This window comes from Odontesthes bonariensis, chromosome 1, assembly GCF_027942865.1.
Source record: "Odontesthes bonariensis isolate fOdoBon6 chromosome 1, fOdoBon6.hap1, whole genome shotgun sequence".
In the NCBI taxonomy this organism is placed as follows: Eukaryota; Metazoa; Chordata; class Actinopteri; order Atheriniformes; family Atherinopsidae; genus Odontesthes; species Odontesthes bonariensis.
Genome location: NC_134506.1, coordinates 41,911,463 through 41,934,312, shown reverse-complemented (window position 1 = coordinate 41,934,312; position 22,850 = coordinate 41,911,463). Strand labels below are relative to the sequence as shown.

Sequence of the window (22,850 nt, the reverse complement as noted above, 5' to 3'; positions counted from 1 at the left end):
GTTCAAAGATATCGTGCATATTTCATGCATAGACACATGAGAAAAGAAATGTTTTTAACCTGGATTTAAAAATGTCTCCATTTGGTGAAAGTTTAATCTCCACTGGCAGTTTGTTCCACTTGTCTGCAGCATAACAGCTAAATGCTGCTTCTCCATGTTTAGTTTGGACTCTGGACTGGACCAGCTGACCTGAGTCCATCTAAGAGCTCTGCTGGCTTCATATTCTCTGAACAGATCACAGATTGTAAACCATCAGCAGGCTTTTAAAATCTATTCTGTGACTGACTGGAAGCCAGAGTAAAGATTTTAAAGCTGCTGTGATGTGTTCAGATCTCTTAGTCCGTGTTAAAACTCCAGCAGCAGCGTTCTGGGTGAGCTGCAGATGTTTAACATATCGACCATGTTTCATGTCTCTAACGAGGAAAAGTTATTCCTCGATGGCTATCGTTTTATCGCCCGGCTCTAACTGGAAGGAGTGTGTATGTGTGCGTCTTATTTCCTTTCTGAAATACTGTTAAACAGCTGTTGGCAGACTCTCACTCTGACTCCTGTACCGCGCCTCTTTTCCAGGGGGGAGCTCTTTGCCTCACCGCAGAGGAGCTCCCAGGCATCCTCGCTGGGATGCAACAGCCTCCCGAACAGCCAGTCGGAGCCCTCACAACGGGAAAAGTCGGCAGCGCGGCCGGAGAACTTCAAAGACACTTTTACCCCCGCCGATCTGTCCGAGGAGAGACGAGGACCGGCCGACGCTCCAGAACTGCCTCCTCCAAACAGGACAGATGTTAGGCCGAAGGCGGTTCCCCAGCAGAACTCCAACAACGCCGTCACATCGCCTCTATCCAACAAGGTTTGTCGGTGCCTGGATGCATCTGACACTTTTATATCTGTCATCTGTCATGCCAAGGTTAGTTACTAAGAATCAAGGCTGTCATAGCGGGTTGGGGATAGAAACCCTGGTAATGAAAGCATAGAGGGCAGACAAACTCACCTAAACAGCCCTACAGTCTCTAAGAATGCCAGCAAATACGAGGCCATACAGGTATAATTTGCTGAGTAATAGTAAAATACACGAGAAACTAACTTAATCTAAATGAGCAAACCTATGAGCTGAATAAATAATCCTGTTGGAGGTTCTTACTGTGGGGTTTGTTTGACTGAGAAACGGATCCGTGACCTCCCGTCATGAGATTCAGTCGCAGTCGTTATTAATGCTTTCATTTAGAAGTTAAAGATGTTTGTGAATGCTTTCACTCGTAGATTATTGAAAGAAAATCAGAATCTGTCTGAGTTCTAATAGTTTCTAACTGGAGAAACCGAAAAATACGTGAATGAGAGCTGCTTTGTTGGGTTAATATACACTTAACATCTTTAATCTGTTTGTAAAAAAAACAGTCAGTGGGGTTACATGGATCGGATTATTGGCTAAATTACAATAAGACTGAGTTATTAAGTGCATGTATACATCTTAATCGGACTAGAAATTGGATCGGATCGGGTTCCTCGCCATCGGATTAAGACCCCGAGATAACTCGTTTGAAAGTCACTCTAAACCTGCTTGTAGACGCTGAAGCTCGTGGTGAATCAGACTTTGCGTTCTGCGCATGCTCCAGATGTTTTCCCGGGGTCGTGACCCGGAAGTCAAAGGAGACGATATTCCTGTTGTTGTCGCCGTCAGAAAGAAACAAACAACGCGATGGAGAATGCTCCGTTGGGCATCGAGTTTGTGCAACAAGCAGCTCATCACAGACCAAATGTAGAGGGACGTAGCTTCATCTTGCTCTGCGTTCTCCATCTTTCTCCAATGCCTGAGTTTGTTGTTGTTGTTGGTGGTGAAGAGGTCAACAGGAAGTGGCTCTATTAGCAACAGTTGGAATGGGTACAGACGGGGTGGTCTGTGGCGTGGTGGGTACAGCTGGCGCCCCATGTGCAAGAGGCTATAGTCCTCGCTGCATCTGGCACCGGTTCGAGTCCTGCATCGGACGGCCCATTGCTGCATGTTGTTCCCCCTCTCTCTTAACTGTCCTATCCGTTAAAGGGATAAAAGCCCCAAAAAATAATAATAAAAACGAGGCAACACAACAAACACGTTCCACCACCTGAAACGACACCGTGTACTGCAATGAGAGAAATGCCGGAGAAGTGAAGCCCAAGCAAAGTCTGATTGCTGATGCGTTCAGTAGCGTTACGCCATACGAGTCGACGTCCACCCGGCACAAAGACATGACAGATGCTGTAACATACCACATTGCAATAATAAATAATGCCAGTGTACACGTCTCACAAAAGAGGGCTTTCAGAAAATGGTTCGGACGCTGGACAAACGTTACAAAATACCATCCCAACATATTTTAATCAAGTGGCCATTCCAAAAATCTATAACGAACATGAAATGAATGTTGAATCCGAGCTGTGGTCGAGCCGGACGACGTCCTTCTTTTGTATTATGTTTTTTTATTTTTTTTATTTTGAGTCCCACATCGGACTGCCCTTTGCTGCATGTTATTCCCCCTCTCTCTGCCCCCTGCTTCCTGTCTCTCTAAACTGTCCTATTCATTAAAGGCATAAAAGCCCAAAAAAAAGGAAATGGGTACAGACCTACCTATCATACAGGGTATGACATGCTTTGTGCCTATGATTCGATACATTTACCACCATATATCCAAGGATTATTACCCTCAAATAAGGAGCATAACCCAACTATAGCTATAATAGAATTACTCTCATCATGTAGACCCACTGAGTGTAAGACTTTCAGGCGTGTACAGAGTGCCTCGGCCTATCATTAACTAAATAAACCAGCCATCACAGCTTTGTTCTCATGGGTTGTTGAGGATGCATGAGATGTTTGTTGATGGTGTTGGCCTCCCCGTGGTCTCAGGTTCGGCAGCGGACCGTCTCCCAGCAGACCAGCTTCGAGGCCCCAGGTCTACGGTCACCTCCTGGCAGGGTACGAAGAACCAGGTCAATTAGGAGGGATGGAGTCGCAGCTCGTGTTTCTAACTGCTGTGCAGTTGATACTTTGAATTTGTCTTGAAGGGTGAACCGGAGTCTCCGTCGTTTAGAAGAACCACAGCCCCGAGCCACCGCAGACACGTGCGCACCATTCAAGAGGTGCGGACCACCATCACGCGGATCATCACAGACGTGTACTATGAGGACGGCAAAGAGGTGGACCGCAAAGTCACAGAGGTAACTTGTCGTCTCTGGTGCCGTTGAGTTACAGCGTTTAATAATGACTGAGATGCAAACTGACGCCTCCAGACTCAAAGTTACAGCAGAAGCGAACATATTCACCTGGAAAATTCGGAGTTGATGAATGTAAAGGGGCGTGGCTCTGCCATGAGGTCGGGATGCAAAGAGAAGTGGGTTTTTCCACCAAAAGCAGCTCCAGTTCTTTACGGTTTTGACCACAAAAGTTCCGGTTCTACGTCTTAAAACATTTTGCCAGCTGGAACATTCACAAACCTGTTGTTCAAAACAGCATTTATGAACTGGACTGATGATATGAACGCTGTAATCTGTACCAGAGGGAGGTCCAAACAGGTTGGAACAGGTTTGTAATGAGCAGAGGTGGGAAGAGCAGCCAAAAATTGTACTCAAGTAAAAGTACTGTTACTTCAGAACAATATGACTCAAGTAAAAGTAAAAAGTAGTCATCCAAATAATAAACTCAAGTACTGAGTAACTGTTGAGTAACGTCTGATTTATTTGTTAACACAAGCATTCAATCAGACAGACAAAAATACTAAATAATCATCTTTAGGCAAATTAGAGTTCATCCAATTGATAAAATAAATTAAAATTAATTAATTAATTACAAAATAGCTTAAATTAAAAATAATCCAGGTAAATTCAAGTACTTCAATAAAAAAATAAAAGAGACTTAGCAAATGTTTAAAACATCTGTAACCCATATGTAACCTAAAAAACAAACATTCACCTATCCATGGGGGGAAAAACGAGTTTAGGAAACTTAGCGCTACATGTTTCCTCAAGTTAGATGTTGAGTTTCTGCTGAAATGTGCGTTTGTTTTGGTTGACACAGAAGACACATAATGTAGCTGCTGTTTCTCACTCTTTGTAAGGTAAACATGCTTTCAGTATGAGGCCTCGTCTGCGTCTTCATTTCCCACCGTTGGTTCTGACATTTTTCATCTGTTTCTTTGTTTGTTTGCTACGACTGCTAATGCTAAAGCTAACCCGTCCCGCCGCTGAGATCGAGTATGGTCACGGCTGCGTCTGATTGGTGGAACACAGTCAGGTGGTAGAGCCTTTGGCGGAAGTCTCTCTCTCTGTCAGAATAAAACATTAAAATGAGGCGTACGCGGGGGGATAAAAATAATGAGGCGTAGAATACCAAAGAGGTAAGAAGAAAAGTAACCAGCTCATTGTAGCCTAATGTAGCGGAGTAAGAGGACAGTTTCTGCTGCACACATCTACTCAAGGAAAAGTAAAAAGTATAGAGATTTAAAACTACTCCTAGAAGTGTAATTTTAAAAAACATTCTCAAGTAAATGTAAGTCGTTACTACCCACCTCTGGTTATGAGGTGGCGCTCTGACTGTGGAAAATCAGACACTAACATAGCTGCAGACTCTTAATCCTGACACTTATTGTTAGATTGACTCTGGAGGTGGTCCGTTCTGGTACCGTATTAGAGATATAAAGCGGTGTCGTTGCTTTATTGCCTTTTTTCCGCTGTTCCAGGAGAGCGAGGAGCCAGTGGTGGACTGTCAGGTCTTGGATAGCGACATCTCTCCGTGCCGCACAGGCAGCAGCTCCGTGACATCCGGTGACCTGGGTGACATCAGCTCTCTGTCGTCCAAGGCCTCCAGCCTGCACCACAGCTCCGGAGGAACCAGCAGCAGCCTCACCAGGCCCGACTTCATCATGCCCCCCAGCAGAGGGGCCAGATCCTTTAGGTACTGCCTCGCCGTCCACACCGCCGGCCGGATTTCCCTTCAGTGTCTCCGCTTTGTCTTACCGTGCTAGTTGCATGCCGAGTCTCCGCTCTTTTTCACCTTCTTTGACCTTCTAACTCTTTAATTTCTCAGTGATCCACTGATTCCTGCCTGCTTCAGGCACACATTCTCACAGGCATCGGTCTGGGGAGCTCACGCAATTTTAAGAGCCCCCCCCCACCCCCCCACTCCCCCAGATCAGTACCTGTGAAACCTGATTGGCTCCGTTCGTCCCCTCTGTTTGTCTGCAGTCCAAGGAGGGGAGGCGGGCATCAACAGAGGGGTCACAGGGGTCAAAGGGCAGGGTCAGTGGTCACAATGGGCAGAGGCTACAGCACCTTTGGGTCCTGGGCCTTCGTCCCGCTGACCCCCAGAGGAAGGGCTAGAAGGGGCCGCCCCCCGTCCCGTTCCTCCCTGTACAGGTGAGTCCTCCCTGAGGCTCAGCGCTGCACTTAAAGACCACAGAGGAGAGGTAGAAACAGACAAACTACCCTCAGTAACACTCCACTTCTCTTCTCTTCTCTTCTCACTAATTCTCTGATTAATCTCCTCACACAGAAACTGCAACTAATGAACGGTTTCAGATTTTTTTAATTGTATTTTCTTTGTATCCAGAAATCTTAATTTTACTAGAATTTAAATTGCACTGCTCAAAAAAATTAAAGGAACAGTTTTCTTTTTTTATCAGGGTATGGCATGAATTCAAGTGCACTTTTCTGATAATGATTTGGTCAGTTAAGTGGTAGAGGGGGTTGTTAATCAGTTTCAGCTGCATTGGTGTTGATGGAATTATCAACAGGTGCACTAGAGGGGCAACAATGAGACGACCCCCAAAACAGCACTGGTTTTGCATGTGGAGGCCATTTCAAGTGGTTTTCCACTAGTGTTGGCTTTAGCTACGGTCATTATCACGACTGGGAGCATGAGGCGATTTCTTAAAGGGATAGTTCGCCTCTTTTGACATGAAGCTGTATAACATCCCATATCAGCAACATCATTTATGAACATCTTCTTACCCCCTGCTGCGTCCTGTGAGCAGAGTTCCAGCCTCGTTTTGGTGTTGACGAAGGTAGTCCGGCTAGTTGGCTGGGGTTTAAAAAATAAAGCATTTTGCTTCTCAAAACAATATGCGTTCAAAAGAGTAATACATTTGCATCACAAAATCGTTCTCCAGGAAAAAGTCAGACCTCACAATCGCTTGGCCCTATTTCTCTCTACTTTCGTATCACTGCGTGCTGTGCAGACCGAGCAGCAAACACCGTAACAGGTGCGGCTATCGCTAGGTGGCTGAACGCATTGATATGAAGGGAGAAAAAACAGTACCAAGCGATGGCGCCCTGTGCTTTTCACAGATGAGAGCAGGTTCACCCTGAGCACCTGTGATAGACGTGAAAGGGTCTGGAGAAGCCAAGGAGAACGCTATGCTGCCTGCAACATCTTTCAGCACACTGGAAAAAATGCCCCTCCAAAAATAATTAAAAAAACAACAAATACGAGACCTTTTTGCTTGAAATAAGCAAAAAAAATCTGCCAATGGAATTAGTGAAAATCGGCTTGTCCAGATTTCTTGAAATAAGATGTGATATTTAGGACTTTTGAGTTAAAAGTGATCTTGAAATTAGCTTAAAAACCTCTTCAAATGTAAAAAAAAAAAGCTTCTTTCATGTGAAATATGACTCAAAACAATTTTTTTTCAAGACTTTTTCACTTAACAAGATATTCAAAATGTGTTGTATTAAAACAAGTCCCTGTATCTGGCTGAAATGGTATTTGTTAGGCAGTTGTGTCTTATATTAAGTGTAATGAGATACTCAATGAGACAAATATACTTAGTAAGATTGAGATTTAGTGGGTCAGTGATGGTCTGGGGAGGCGTATCCATGGAGGGACGCACTGACCTCTACAGGCTAGAGAACGGCAGTCTTACTGCCATTAGGTATCAGGATGAAATCCTTGAACCCATGGTCAGACCCTACGCCGGTGCTGTAGGTCCTGGGTTCCTCCTGATGCACGACGATGCCTCATGTGGCAAGAGTGTGCAGGCAGTATCTAGAGCAGGGATGGGCAACTTCCATGATAAAGAGGGCCAACATTTTTTCAGCACTATCATTGGAGGGCCACATGACCACGCACTTCGAATAATTGGAAATGAAAGACGCTGCAAATGATTCTCAATAAGAACAAATTTTATATGAATTTATATCTGTATGTTTATTGCACCAACATACAACTATTTTCGGCATATAAATGCGTTTTAACACGTCCTTATTAAGCAACAAAGACAAAACATTTGCTTTAAAAAAAGTGCAAAAAGGAATTTGAACTCCTTCATAACAAAGAACAAAACTGAAGAGGTACTCTTCTTCCCATTTTGGCTGAAAAATGCGATTTTCTCGGTCAAGTTTTCTCTTTTTGCCACTGCTAGTGGCCATGGTTCTTGACTTTCCCATTCGCTGTTGCGGAAAGCGGCCCGGGCCCCGCTATTGTTTGCGTATGGCGCGCCCTCTATCGGTCAACAGTATAATTACAAGTTTTTATTTATTTATTTATTTTTTAAATAATTAAATTATTATTGATCTATTTGCGGGCCGTACTGAGTGAGGACAAGGGCCGTGTGTGGCCCCCGGGCCGCCAGTTGCCCATCCCTGATCTAGAGGATGAAGGAATTGACACAATTGAATGGCCCTCACAATCACCTGACCTAAACCCGATAGAACACCTCTGGGACATAATGTTTCGGTCCATCGGACGTCGTCAGGTTGCTCCTCAGACTTTACAGGAGCTCACCGATGCCCTTAGACAGATCTGGGAGGACATCCCACATGACGCCATCCGTCGTCTCATTAGGAGCATGCCGCGACGTGGTCAAGCATGCATACAAGCACGTGGGGGCCACACAAGATATTGAGAAGCATTTTGAGTTGCAGAAATAGAATTTTGGCAAAACGGACTAACCTGCCACATCATTCTTTCACATTGATTTTTGGGGTGTCTATATATTGAGCCTTCTGTAGGCTGAAAACTTTTATTTCCATCAAAAGATGTGCCATCCCTTGGTTCCTAAGACATTAAATTGTCCATATCAGTATAGATATCCAACATATTTTGTGTGTTTTCAAAGTGTTCCTTTAATTTTTTTGAGCAGTGTAGTTTTAGTTAAGTCCAAACTCCTTCCAGTCAGCGTTCAGACAGAAATGTGATGTTTAGGTTGCTCTTAGTCTGATGTGGAGAGATGAGGATCTGTTGGGGAGCAGGAGCGAGGTGCTGCCTGCGGTCTGAACAGCCCGTGTTGCTCTCTTTAAAGGGGGGGTGGTGTCAGCTCGCTGCAGAGGCTCGGCGCTCACGGCCCGCCGCTTTACTCCTCGGAGGACGAGCCCCACGCCCGCATGCTGCCTCCACGCCTCCCCGTCAGCCCCACGGACCCCGACCTCCACAGCCAGTCGGACTCGCTCCGGTCTTCGCCGGAGGAGGCGAGCTCGGCCGGGAGCAGCTTCGTCGGCCTGCGGGTGGTGGCCAAGTGGTCGTCCAACGGCTACTTCTACTCCGGCCGCATCATCAAAGACGCCGGGGACGGGAGGTTCCGCCTTCGCTTCGACGACGGTTATGAATGCGAGGTGGCGGGGAAGGACATCCTGCTGTGCGATCCCATCCCTCTGGAGACGGAGGTCACGGCTCTGCTCGAAGACGAGTTCTTCAGCATAGGTGAGGAAGACGAGGAGAGGTTTGGTCTCGACCTGAGCTCAGAAACACGCGATTCATTGATAAATAAGATGCCTCCAGAGGTGGAAAGAGTACTGAAAAATTATAATTAAGTAAAAGTATCTTTACTTTGCCTAAATTCTACTCAGAGTAAAAGTAAAATTACCCATCTCAAAATTTACTTGAGTAAAAGTACAAAATTACTCCTTTTAAAATGTAATTTGAGTAAAAGTTACTTAATTACTTTCAGTTTCTAAATGCAAAAAAGGACGAGTCATGAATCAAATTCAGTACAAGTTGTTTTAATCGATTTCGAGGTGTATTAAAGTGCACATCCACAACTTGTACCATAAAGTGCAAACAATTTTCAGTCCTGTTGTCCAACGGACAACACTATGATAAGAATAAAGAAATTCAAACTATAATCAAGAGTATTAAGTATCCAAGAGCGTACTTATACCCAACATACAAGCTGATTTATAAAGAGACCACTTGAAAACTAAAAGTTCTGCATCCTTATCATTTTTCTAAATTTGGCCACGGGTTTTTCTGGCTTTCGTCTCCTCCAGAATGAGTATCCTCTTCGTCTTCGGACCTTTCCTCCTCCAAAGTGTCCACGTCTAGGTTAGCAACAGCCCTCTTCCAAAGCGCAGGTAGCGTACTAGATCCACCACACCAGATTATTTAACAATGGAAAGGGCGCGCGCAAGGCAAGGCCACGCAATTGACTTTCAGTTCCAGGACAGCGGTTTAAATTTCCGCCTGCATTTAAGTTTTTCACCATCAATATTTGTTTTACTCAGTAACGTGAGGGATTTCAAATGTAGCGAAGTAAAAGTACTTGGATCAAAATGTACTCGAGTAAAAGTAAAAATGACATATTTCAAAAACTACTCAGAAAATTACAAATTACTCATAAAAAGTACTCAATTACAGTAACGTGAGTAAATGTAATTTGTTACATTCCACCCCTGGATGCCTCATCAGCAGTTAAATCGTTCTGAATAGTTTGTTATGTTAGCTTAAAGCAGTCCAGCCTCAGTTTTACAGTGTAAACACCCTTTACAAAGAGTCTTTACGTCAGTTTGGTTCATCAGAGCGCTGAAGGAACCTCATCCGAGGTGGTTTTTGCAGCTTCTCAAGTGAGAGAAGGAAATGCTTAGAAACATGTTCTGATCTGATAAGTGATTAATAAACCACAAGCTAAGAATGTCAGCTTATCATGGAGAAAACAAAACTTTAAAAAAGGATCCAGCCTCTCCCGCACATTCTAATCTCTGTGAAAAACACGCAGATTTTAGGTAAAAGACTCCGTGACAAAAGCTCCTTTAAGCTGCAGTTTCTTTAATGACCAGCAGGGGGCGGAGGAAAAAGCATGCACTGCGACCCTGCTTCTCATGTGATTCATTTCCTTCATCATTAAATTAAATCTACTCAGATATGACATGATGTGCTAAAAGTTAAAACAGAATTTGGTTTAGACGGTTGGACTAATGGTACATTAAACTTTTTTTTTTTTTTTTAGTATAATCTGTGTGAAAAACACCCAGTTTGTTAGTGGTGAGTTAAACTAGCTAACATTTCAATGATATCTCATGCACGCATCAGAAGAAATATAAATTTCAAATGTTGGTGCAAGAAGACCACGTTTCTCTAAAGAAACCTGGGCTGTGTTCGAAACCGCATACTTCTCATACTACTCATACTAACTTTTTGAGTTAGTATGCGAGTTTGAGTAAGCGAGAAGTTCCCGGATGCATACTAGATTCTCTGAAATGTTGGGTATGCATCATGAGGTTACTACTCGTACTCAAACTACCCAAGATGCAACGTAACGTGACGTCGCCGATCGTCATTTCCTGTCAAAACGGCAGTTTCAAGCTAGCTACAACGAGGGTAGGTTCACTTCCTGTTTTCAAAACAAAAGCACCAATTGTATCGTAATGCTTTCCCTATGATAAAAGGCAACAGGTATTTTATTTTGTGAAAATAACAGGAAGTGCGTTGCTCACTGCGGCTAGCTTTAGTAGCGCCGAATTCGTGGGAACAAAATTGTAAACAGCCGGTATTTTGTCAGGTTTTCAACACGTTGGGGATCTAAACGACTACTTTCTCACCTGAAAATGTTTCAAATGTTGCTGAAGTTTACAGAGTTTAGAGCTGGGCAGGAGCGAAATGCATTGTGGGTAAACGCTCTGCATACTGTCTGATCGATGAGTATGGAAGTACAGTATGTAGTATGCGGTTTTGAACACAGCCCTGGTCTTTCAAGAATTTACAGAGAGGAAGCGTCGGTATCTCATTCCAAGCATGAGACGTGAAAGAAGACAGAAGCAGTTGTAGCTCTAACATTCACAGGACTTTAAATGCAAAGAAGTTGTTGAAATCCCTCAAACCGTCTTCTTCCGTGTGTGCAGGTGTTGTGAAGGGCCATAAAACGGAGGGCCAGGACCTGTTCTACAGCGTGGAGAAGGAGGACCAGAGGCAGTGGTACAACAGGACCGCCGTCATCCTGTCTCTGGAGCAGGGAAACAAGCTGAGGGAGCAGCACAGCCTCGGGCCCTACGAGCCCACCACCCCCCTGACCAAAGCCTCCGACATCAGTCTGGGTAAGGCGGGCTTTAAGGCCTCTGCGCTGCTTTGGCCCGATCAAAGAGCTTTTCATTAAGGAGCCATCAGCTGGAATGCACGATTCAATGGAAACGGAGATATCTGACGGTTCGGTTGTAGGTTTATCTGGATGCTTTCTTTTTTAGGGACCGAGCAGTGAAACTGCAAGGACCCTATTGTATCTGTAAGGTTTATTATTATTCCGCCGTCTTTCTTTCCGTCTTATTCTTTGCTAAAGGTACTCAAAAACTCGAGCGCCACCTGCCAGTCGACGACATGAAAGAATCTAAACTTTATATTTTTGGGAGTCGCTCATTGGCTCTGTAGCGCCCCCTACGATGCTTAAAAATGGTCCCCGCATTGCGGTTAGTTTCGCGTGGGACAACAAAATTCGGTACACACATTCATCATGGCCAGACGCACAAAAAAGTCTCCTGCCGCCATGGTCCCACGTCCACAGGAAGGCGGCCATTTTGGATGGAAAGTGAGTTTTCGTGCCATTTTTTGCCGATTCCACGCCTTGCATAAGATCGAACTCGTCCTACAGATTTAATGCTACAGACTTCAAACTTGGCCAGGTTACTCTTAAGACATGGGGGGGGGGGGGGATTTGTGGGAAACTTTTTCAAAACATAAAGGGCGTGGACGTGGCGACGCCTCAAAGTTCGATGACTCGCCATCACTCGCCATGAAAAATGAAGTCGCTTATAACTCCCACATACATTATTCATATCTGTCCCAAACTCCATACGGTGAATGCTGGACCCAGCCTGAGCGCGCACATATTATCATAGTGACATCCACCTATAACGCCACCTGCTGGGGGTTGGAAACATCTTTTTTTTTTTTCCACACCTCGCATTTAAACATCTTGAGTCGCTGTCTCTAGAAACTAAAGACCAAGTCGGGAACCTCGGCGTGCTGATAGACTCAGACCTGACCTTCAACAATCATATCAAATCAGTCCCCAAATCAGCCTTTATTCAACTTAAGAACATATCCAGAATTAAGGGTTTCATGTCCCAAACAGATCAGGAGAAGCTGATTCATGCTTTCATCTCCAGCAGACTTGACTACTGTAACGGTCTTCTGACTGGACCCCCCCAAAAGAGTCTCAAACAGCTGCAGCTCATTCAGAACGCTGCAGCCCGAGTTTTAACCAGAACAAAGAGATCACATCACATCACCCCAGTTCTCAGGTCTTTACATTGGCTCCCGGTCAGATACAGAATAGATTTTAAAGTTCTGCTGCTCGTCTACAAATCACAGAACGGTTTAGGTCCAGAATACATGAATGACATGCTGGTAGAGTATAAACCCAGCAGAGCTCTGAGATCTGCTGACTCAGGTCAGATAGTGGAGCCCAGAGTTCAGACTGGACCCGGTGAAGCAGCTTTTAGCTGTTATGCTGCACACAACTGGAACAAACTACCAGCAGAACTGAAATCAGCCCCAACTGTGAGCACTTTTAAATCCAGGTTAGAAACATTTCTCTTTCGGTGTGCTTATGCACTGGAAAAAATCTAAATCTTACCAAGTATATTTGTCTCATTGAGTATCTCATTACACTTAATATAAGACACAACTGCCTAACAAGTACCATTTCAGCCAGATATAGGGACTTGTTTTAATACAATACAGCTTGAATATCTCGTTAAGTGAAAAAGTCTTGAAAACAAATTGTTTTGAGTCATATTTCACATGAAACAAGCTTTTTTTTTCATTTGAAGAGGTTTTTAAGCTAATTTCAAGATCGCTTTTATCTCAAAAGTCCCAAATATCACATCTTATTTCAAGAAATCTTGACAAGCTGATTTTCACTAGTTCCATTGGCAGATTTTTTTGCTTATTTCAAGCAAAAACGCCTTGTATTTGTTGTTTTTTTTTAAACTTATTTTAGGAGGGGAATTTTTTCCAGTGTGGTTGAGTTTATATTTCTCTTTTTCCCCTCTTCTTTGATTGCTTTTGACTGTGTTTTAATTTTTTTATTGTCTTTAAATTGCTTGTTTTTATGCTGCTTTATGCTGTTCTTTTAAACGCCTTGTCTTTATGTAAAGCACATTGAGTTGCCTGTGGTATGAAATGCGATGCGCTGTTTAAATAAAGATGCCTTGCCTTGCCTTGCCTTTAGATAACTTGGTGGAGGGCAAGAGGAGGCGCAGGGGAACACCCGGCGGTCAGAACACTCCCACCCGCAGCTCGTCCGGCAGCCCTCGGACCCCCGGCCGCTCCGGGAAGAGGAAGCTGGCGACCTATGAGGAGAGCCGGACGCCCTCCAAGAGAGGGCGCAGAGGGGGCGGAGTTAGAGCCGGTACGGAGAGCCGCTCCCTGGACTGTGGGATGGGGTGGTAGGACTCTGGGTCTGCCAAAGCCTTTTTTACAGGGAAAAGCCCTAAATCTGTTTTATATATCTTAAGCTTTATGAAACCTACCATGAAGTGTGTTTTTAACTGTTTTTAACACGTTTTAACATTTTATGTCCACTTTTTAATCTGCTGAAAAGCCTTAAATCTGTTTTATATCTTTAAGCTTTATGAAACCTACCATGAAGTGTGTTTTTTTTTTTTTTTTGACATATATGTCATTATTAGGTTGTCAATATACAATCCAAGATCAATCTGAAAGGATACATTTCACCTATTTTTCCCCTTTTTAGAACTCCCACAACCACCTCCCCAACGTAGTCATATAGAGACATAACACTGGGTAATAATGCTAATAAGCAAACACGACTCTATCCCCACCCCTAAGAAAAAAAAGGGGGAGGTAGGGTTGAACAGAAAAAATTAAAAATAAATAAATAATAATAATAATAAAGGGATCATTCAGAGGAGTACAAACAGCACAAATACGCTATGACCACCACTACATTGAATCATAGACACACTGGTTTCTTACAGAACTCTGACAGGATATATACACACCAATATCTTAATTAGCACCAACCATCCTAAAAATTAATCATCTAGAGATGGAATGGAATCAATCAAAGAAAGAATGGGACTACAGATGAAAATTAGCCTTGTGGCTATAATCTGGCTCAATTGTATGTTGTGCACTGTCCCTGTTGAATAAACATTAAACTAAACTGAATGGGATTCCAAGTTTTATAGAATTTGTCAGAGCAGCACCTAATACTGTACTTGATTTTTTTTCTAAGTATAGGAATATGAAGTGTGTTTTTAATCAAAGTCTTACAAGTATATTTGTCTCATTTCTAGTTAAAATATCTCATTACACTTAATATAAGATACAACTGCCTAACAAGTACCATTTCAGCCAGATATAGGGACTGGTTTGAAGACAATACATCTGGAATATCTGGTTAAATGAAAAAGTCTTGAAAACAAATTGTTTTGAGTCAGATTTCATATGAAACAAGCTTTTGTTTTACATTTGAAGAGGTTTTTAAGCTAATTTCAAGATCACTTTTATCTCAAAAGTCCTAAATATCACATCTTATTTCAAGAAATCTTGACAAGCCGATTTTTACTAGTTCCATTGGCAGATTTATTTCTTATTTCAAGCAAAAACGTCTTTTATTTGTTGTTTTTTTTACTTAATTTTGGAGGTGTCTTAACACGTTTTAACATTGTATGTTCACTTTTTAATCTGCTGAAAAGCTTTAAATCTGTGAACAGACTTGATGAAGTGTTGATTTTAGATTGTCTGAAGCTCTTTTAACTGAGTGTAACTGAGACATTTTCGCCTCCACGTTGGCCGGTGTCCCTCATCTGCTGCCGGGTGCCACCGAGCCCGACTCGGTAATGAATAACAAGCTACTCGTTCTGCTGGTGTTGGTCCACAGGTGGAGGGGAGGTTAAAGATGCGTTTGCACGGGTGTATTTGCTTTTTGGGAAGGATTTGCAGCATGTAATTCGTGTTCAAGACTTGAAAAGATCAGTTCAGCCAAAGTATGTTCAGTATTTTCAGATACGTCTGAGAGTTATTAGCAAACGTCTTTTAGCCAGTTGAGTCTCACTTTGGTGTTTGTGAGTAAAAAAAAATCCCGATTTGGCTGAACTCGTCTTTAAATGTATACGTTTTCTTCCTCTGCTGTGTTTCTCCCTTTTTAACGTGCAGATGTGTTTCCGTCCTCAGCCCCGCGGGTCGGCGTGTGCAACACCTCCGGCAGCGGCTCAGATCTGCCCGGTCAGTCATGTGACGTGGCAGAGACGCACGGCCCGCTGCCCGAGAACTCGTCTCTCTTCATGGGCTTCGCCTTCATGCTGACGGCCTCGTCCGAGAGCGACCGGTTGACCAACAAGATCCTGAGCGACGATGAGGACGAAGGTGAGGCAGATTAAAGGTTCAGTTGCATCGGATATCAGCGTCGATCCGACGTAAAAAACTATATAAACCTCAAAAAAACGGGCAAACCTGCGTTCTTTTTTCATTTTTCAGTTCCAAAGACCTTATTTTTTCTAACTAATATATCCAGAGAGTTGTTTTCTCCGGCCATATTCAAGTAAAGTATCCAGATGTTCTTTAAAGGGGATGTTAGTTTTTTTTTTTTTTTTTTTTTTTTTTTTGTAAAAATCCGTTCATCTGCTCACCGATAACAGTTTGGTGAAAGTCGGCGTCCTTCAGAAGATATTTAGATCACTGGAGATCGGCGTATATCCATATAACAGGAGAGAACAGGGCAGAGACAATACAGCCTCTACATAAGGCATTATTTGTCTTTATTTCACCAATACTTTAAGACCAATGAATGAATGAACGTGAACTATTGCACTGTTAGCTCAGAGCTGCTGTGTTGTTGTTATCGGGGGGCTTTCTACTATTTTTATAGGGTCGTCAACTAGATTCCAGTTAAAGTTAAAGTCAAAGAAACTTTGGAAACGGCCCTATTGGACTAATGTATTAATCTGAATCATTCCAAGAACCACAGAGACTAAACAGGCTGTTAATATTAAAACTAAACAAAAACATGAAGGTCGGTTAATTGGGAAAATCTCAGGAACTTTGAAAGTTATTCTGAGTGCAGTCAGAAAAAAAACAAAAACATCTGAAACTGTGATGGAGGAGTAAGACCGAGGATCCTCTGACACAGATAAAGTGCAAGAGACTTACCGGTGTCAGAAAATGCCAATTAAGCTCATTCACTCCGTGCTCGGTGACGGTCGGCTAACTTCACACAGAGTTTGCTGCTGCTAGTTTTGTGCAACATGGCAGAATATTTATCAGATTTTGACGACGTGGACGACGGCTGTCGCTGTGTTAGAAACCGCATACTTCTCCTACTAACTTTTTGAGTTAGTAAGCGAGTTTGAGTGAGCGAAAAGTTCCCGGATGCATACTAGGTTCTCTGAAATGTTGGGTATGCATCATGAGGTTACTACTCATACTCAAACTACCCAAGATGCAACGTAACGTGACGTCGCCGATCGTCATTTCCTGTCAAAACGGCAGTTTCAAGCTAGCTACAACGAGGGTAGGTTCACTTCCTGTTTTCAAAACAAAAGCACCAATTGTATGGTAATGGCTTTCCCTATGATAAAAGGCAATGGGTATTTTATTTTGTGAAAATAACCGGAAGTGCGTTGCTCACTGCGGCTAGCTTTAGTAGCGCCGAATTCGTGCGAACAAAATTGTAAATAGCCGGTATTTTGTCAGGTTTTCAACACGTTGGGGATCTAAACGACTACTTTCTGACCTGAAAATGTTTCAAATGTTGCTAAAGTTTACAGAGTTTAGAGCTTAAGAGAAATCAGCTTCAGGCCGGCTGATTTCGGCTCGGGCAGGAGCGAAATGCATTGTGGGTAAACGCTCTGCATACTGTCTGATCGATGAGTATGCAGAATGGAAGTATGTAGTAGGCGGTTTCAAACACAGCCTGTGAGTACGATGGAGTGAATGAGCTGTGCTGCAGCGGCGCTCATTGATGACATCATCCCAGTAGACGAGTGTGTAGAAAGCCCCCCGATAACAACAACACGGCAGCTCTGAGCTAACAGTGCAATAGTACGTGTTCATTCATTCATTGGTCTTACAGTATTGGTGAAATAAAGACAGATAATGCCTTATTTAGAGGCTGTATTGTCTCTGCCCTGTTCTCTCCCGTTATGTGGATATACGCCGATCTCCAGTGATCTAAATATCTTCAGAAGGACGCCGACTTTCACCAAACTGTTATCTGTGAGTAGATGAACGGATTTTATGCCAGAAATAAGGTCCAGGTTTAATAAAATACATTTAGAGTCTGTCATATTTAAATGATTAGAATGTCAGCTTATCATGGTAAAAGCTTAAAAAAGGATCCAGCCTCTCCTACGCTGTGGCTGTCGGCTCCAATCGCTGTGAAACACGCAGATTTGAGGTAAAAGCTCTTTTAAGCTGCAGTTTCTTTAATGACCAGCAGGGGGCGGAGGAAAAAGGATGCACTGTGACCCGGCTTCTCATGTGATTCATTTCCTTCACCATTAAATTAAATCTACTCAGGTATGACACGATGTGCAGTTTAAGTAAAGTTAAAACAGAATTCGGTTTAAACACTTTATTTATTTATTCTGCACTTTATTACCTTATTTAAATGGCACAAAGCAGGTTTTTTTTTAGTATAATCTGTGTGAAAAACACCCAGTTTGTTTGATCCAGGTTTAGAGTTGGTTAGTGGTGAGTTAAACTAACCAACATTTCAATGACATGACATGCACGCATCAGAAGAAATATAAATTTCAAATGTTGGTGCAATGTAAGGTGAAAAAAAGACTGCGTTTCTCTAAAGAAACCTGGTCTTTCAAGGATTTATAGAGGAAGCGTTGGTACGTTAAACAGTCTGCACTTTATTACCTTATTTAAATGGAACAAAGCACTTTTTTAAAATATAATCTGTGTGAAAAACACCCATTTTGTTTGATCAGTTTTAGAAACTTTAGAGTTTTAACTTTGAAAATTCTCTTTTCTTCTTCTCTTTATTTAAAACTTATCCAGAAAACACTAAAAAACAGATCAGGAAAAGCTGCCAAACTGTTATAAAGCCTGACCTTTGAAGCTGCAGATGGACTCTGTCTGTGTTTGACTCTTCAGCTGAGCACAGACTCTCTCTTTGACTCATTTGTGTCGGCATCACATCAGTCTGACGTTGCAGTTGTGGGCAGGAACAGACCGAGTAAAGAGTCGAGTACAGTCCACATTTTAAACTACTCACGGCCCAAAGGAACCGCCAACATTTAGCAGAGAAGCAGCACGTTTATTCAGAGAAAGAATCAGTTTTTATCGAGCTGCTGCAAACCGAAACACCTGAAGCTTTCCTTTCTATTTCCCCTGATTAACGTAGGACTGATCCCAGTTTTTCTCCTCGGCAGATTACGTGCAGACGGGTCCGTATAACAAAGCGTACACAGAGTCCCAGCTGCAGGCAGGTGGAGGCTTCATCCTGCCCGACTTCAATGAGGAACAGGTACGCCCTGAACACCCCACCTTCTGTCTCAGTGCAGATAAAGTATCAGAACTGATGTGATGATTATAATCCTGCAGTTTGTCGAATATTTTTCACCCTGAAGGTAAAAACGCAGCCTTGTGACACCTTGTTTTAGCTTATTTTGACTCATATTGTTGTCAGATGTCCCTCCTGTTGTATTTATGATTAATTATGAGTCCATATCTACATTCAAACTGGTGCGTACCTACAAGCTGCTGAGGTTATTTTTCAGTTCTACATGTTTTTAAGTCGTCACGACCTTGAGAAAGCCATCCGTGCCCTGATAAGTTCAAGGTCAGACTATTGCAATGCGCTTTATGTGGGCGTCTCCCAGTCTTCTCTCAGTCGCCTTCAGCTGGTGCAGAACGCTGCTGCCCGTCTTTAACCAACACCAACAGACGTGTGCACATCACTCCTGTTCTGAACTCCCTCCATCGGGTTCCTGTCCTTTATAGAACTGATTTTAAACTTTTAATGTTTGTTTTTAAAGCTCTTAACGGCCTCGCCCCGTCGTATTTATCTGAGCTTTTAACAGTCCTGGTAGAGCTCTGAGGTCAGCAGATCAGTTTCTGCTGGAAGTGCCCAGGTCAGAATACAAACCCTGGGGTGAGCGAGCCTTTTCCCAAAGCTGCCCCCAGGCTCTGGAATAAGCCCCCCGTCCAGCTGCGTCTTATTTCTGACCTTCACTGTTCTTTTATTGTTTTTACTTATTCTTCTCTTTATTTATTACCTGCTATAAAGCACTTTGGTACATCATAAGGATTGTCTGTAAAGGGCTGTATAAATAAAGTACATTTACATATATTAGTCTCCATGGTAACAAATATCTGATAGAGACGCAGCTGCATCCACATGGTAACCGAGGCAGAACACGTGACCTGCTGCTATTTCAAGGGCTTTAAAAGCGTCGTCCTCTCTTCAGTTGTTTCCTGATGTGTTCCAGAGCACAGAATCAAACTTTAATGTTTAAATAAACGAATTTGAGGCGATCGCAAAACCGACAGAAAGTCTTCTCACAAGTGCACAACATCCAGAGCAAACGTTGGTGATTGAATCTTATTTTAATCTCGATTTAAAGTCAGTCGTTTCGGACCAGAACTCGGCGCCAAATTAAAAACGTTTGATGATTCTCTGTGGCTGTGTTCGAAACCGCCTACTACATACTTCCATACAGCATACTGATCGATCAGACAGTATGCAGAGCGTTTACCCACAATGCATTTCGCTCCTGCCCGAGCCGAAATCAGCCGGCCTGAAGCTGATTTCCCTTAAGCTCTAAACTCTGTAAACTTTAGCAACATTTGAAACATTTTCAGGTGAGAAAGTAGTCGTTTAGATCCCCAACGTGTTGAAAACCTGACAAAATACCGGCTGTTTACAATTTTGTTCCCACGAATTCGGCGCTACTAAAGCTAGCCGCAGTGAGCAACGCACTTCCTGTTATTTTCACAAAATAAAATACCCGTTGCCTTTTATCATAGGGAAAGCCATTACCATACAATTGGTGCTTTTGTTTTGAAAACAGGAAGTGAACCTACCCTCGTTGTAGCTAGCTTGAAACTGCCGTTTTGACAGGAAATGACGATCGGCGACGTCACGTTACGTTGCATCTTGGGTAGTTTGAGTATGAGTAGTAACCTCATGATGCATACCCAACATTTCAGAGAATCTAGTATGCATCCGGGAACTTAAAAAAAGTTAAAGTTAGTAGGAGTAGTAGAAGTATGCGGATTCGAACACAGCCAGTGTGTTTTAAATGAAACTAGTTGAGCTGTATGACACCAAAGAAAGGAACCATCACTGTGTGTCCTCTAAGAGGTTTAAAGTGGGTCAATATATGGAGAATAACCAGTGAATAGAATTCATTCGACTTTGATTTGGACTGAGATGATTCCCAGCTTTCTGTGCTGCTGTCAGACGAATTATTTGGATTTCAGTCTGTGTAATCTGTTAGTCGAATAGTGCGTGAAACGCCCCCTTTGTGAGCCCACAGCGAGCAGAAAGAGAGCCGAGCTGTGGGTTAATCTGGTGTTCTCCTCCACCTTCAGTGCAAGGCGGCTTACCAGAGCCTGCTCATCGCAGACCAGCACTGCCGCACCAGGAAGTACCTGCTGTGTTTGGCCAGCGGCGTGCCCTGCGTGTCTCACCTTTGGGTACGAGACTGCTGCAAAGAGAACAAGCTGCTGAACTACAGGAACTACCTGCTGCCCGCCGGCGTGGGGCCGGACCACGACGGCGTGGTGGAATGGTGAGGCCAAGGTTGCTTTCTTTGCTTTTCATACGGCGCATCCACCCAGATGCATGCTGGGAGGCTGCTCATGTGCCTTTTTAAATGTTTTATAATGAGGATTCCTGGGACTGTAAAGTACACCTCGTCATCAGGATAATTGCGGGAAATCTTCTCCTTATCATTTGGTGAAGCAAGCTCGTTAAATTCGGTGTTTTCTTTGATCTGGAGTGCAGATTTAAAGAAGTCTTGTGGGTTTTTTCTTCTTCTTCTTCTTTAGGCACCCCCGCTCCAGCCCATTCAAGGGCCTGCGTGTCCTGCTGGTGTTTGAGAAGCCGGTGGAGCTTTGGGCCCAGCTGATCACCATGGGTGGAGCCTCCGCTGTCCGGCAGTTCCAGGCAGACAAGGACGGCTCAGGTACAGAACGACGACATGAAGTCCCAAAAAACAACAATCACTAGATGTAAATAAGTAGGGCTGGGCAATGATTAAAATGTTTAATCTAATTAATCACATGATTTCCCTGATTAATCCCGATTAATCGCATTTGTACGCAAAATCCAAAAATGAATCCAAAAGTAGTGTATAGCTTTTAGCATTTAGTTTTATTTTAAATGTGCTGCCATATGAATGAAAGTGCCATAACATTTGTTGTGCAAACACACTTTTAACATCAGCATCTTTCTGTAGTTTTTATGTAGAAGCCTCGCTCCACTGTCTGTTTCCTTGAATGACTTGCTGCTATCAGTTGTGTGTTTTGCCTTTAAGTGATATTTTAGACTGGAACTACTACGCTGAGAAGACAATTCAACTTGGCAGTGTTTACAGATGACTTTGGTTCTGTCGACTCCGCCGTCTGGAAGAACTTTAACATGAAAATGGCCGAGTAAAAGTTCCGTACCCTTCTCCATGTTTGGTGGATCCGCAGAATACTTTCTTTTCCGGTTCCACAACAGACAGCAACGGACTTTTACAAAATAAAAGCCTGTGAGCAACAGACTTTTACAAAATAAAAGCCTGTGAGCAACAGACTTTTACAAAATAAAACAAATGATAAAACAGGGGTGGTCTGTGACGTAGTGGGTTGAGCAGGCGCCCCATGTACAGAGGCTATAGTCCTCGCTGCAGCTGGCCCCGGTTCGAGTCCCCCATCGGACGGCCCTGTGCTGCATGTTGTTCCCCCTCTCTCTGCCCCCTGCTTCCTGTATCTCTGAACTGTCCTATCCATTAAAGGCACAAAAGTCCCCCCACAAAATAATTAATTACATTTTTTTTAAATAATAAAAAAAAGTTATTCATTTATTTTTTATTTATAATTAATTCATTGAAATTTTTTTTAAATTAATTTATTATCATTTTTAAAATATATATATTTTTTAAAAACATGCATTAATGCGCGATAAAATATTTATCGGCGTTAAATAATTGACGAGTTAACGCGATAATAACGAGTTAACTCGCCCAGCCCTAGTAAATATCAAATCTGCGGTAATGAGTCTCTTCTTCTTCTTCCTCTTTACTTTAGACATTCCTGCTGGAAAATACGACGTCGTGGTGACAGACCATGGCTGTCCACCATTGGTCGAAAAAAATGTGACATCACAGGAAGTCCCACTGGTGTCTCCTGAGTGGCTCATCCAGAGCGTCATCAGCGGCGAGCGCCTTGGTTTCCACAGCAAGCCTCAATACCGCCATGACTCCTCCTCCTCGTAATCTGCCTCCACACGTGGTTAAATGCCTTCGACCAGCTTAATGTCCAGCGTCCGTTCCGTTGCATGCCTCTGGTGTACATAACTCTATCCTGTCTGTTTTTATGGGATGAATAAAATTGTGACCTTTGTTTCATTTTAATGGGTTTACGTTTATTTTCTCTGGGACACACAACATTTGTTTGTATTTACACTTTATACACGAGGATAAATTTCACC

At 43.1% G+C, this 22,850-nt stretch overlaps 1 protein-coding gene across 5 annotated transcripts in view; it reads left to right on the top strand.

Moving 5' to 3' along the window:
* Positions 1-22,773, top strand: part of tp53bp1 (tumor protein p53 binding protein, 1) — a 49,689-nt gene extending 26,916 nt beyond the window's left edge. For 3 of the 5 annotated variants that reach the window (XM_075466948.1, XM_075466944.1, XM_075466946.1), the window contains 13 exons: positions 571-847; positions 2,879-2,947; positions 3,037-3,189; positions 4,707-4,921; positions 5,212-5,382; positions 8,265-8,662; positions 11,077-11,268; positions 13,401-13,580; positions 15,371-15,562; positions 18,580-18,674; positions 20,744-20,943; positions 21,203-21,339; positions 22,448-22,773. In XM_075466948.1, the coding sequence (XP_075323063.1) occupies positions 571-847; positions 2,879-2,947; positions 3,037-3,189; positions 4,707-4,921; positions 5,212-5,382; positions 8,265-8,662; positions 11,077-11,268; positions 13,401-13,580; positions 15,371-15,562; positions 18,580-18,674; positions 20,744-20,943; positions 21,203-21,339; positions 22,448-22,635 (2,467 nt within the window). In that variant the 3' untranslated portion in view covers positions 22,636-22,773. The remainder of the gene's footprint in view (positions 1-570; positions 848-2,878; positions 2,948-3,036; positions 3,190-4,706; positions 4,922-5,211; positions 5,383-8,264; positions 8,663-11,076; positions 11,269-13,400; positions 13,581-15,370; positions 15,563-18,579; positions 18,675-20,743; positions 20,944-21,202; positions 21,340-22,447) is intronic. The other 2 variants (XM_075466947.1, XM_075466949.1) reach the window with 2 other exon arrangements.
* The last annotated feature ends 77 nt before the right edge of the window (positions 22,774-22,850 follow it).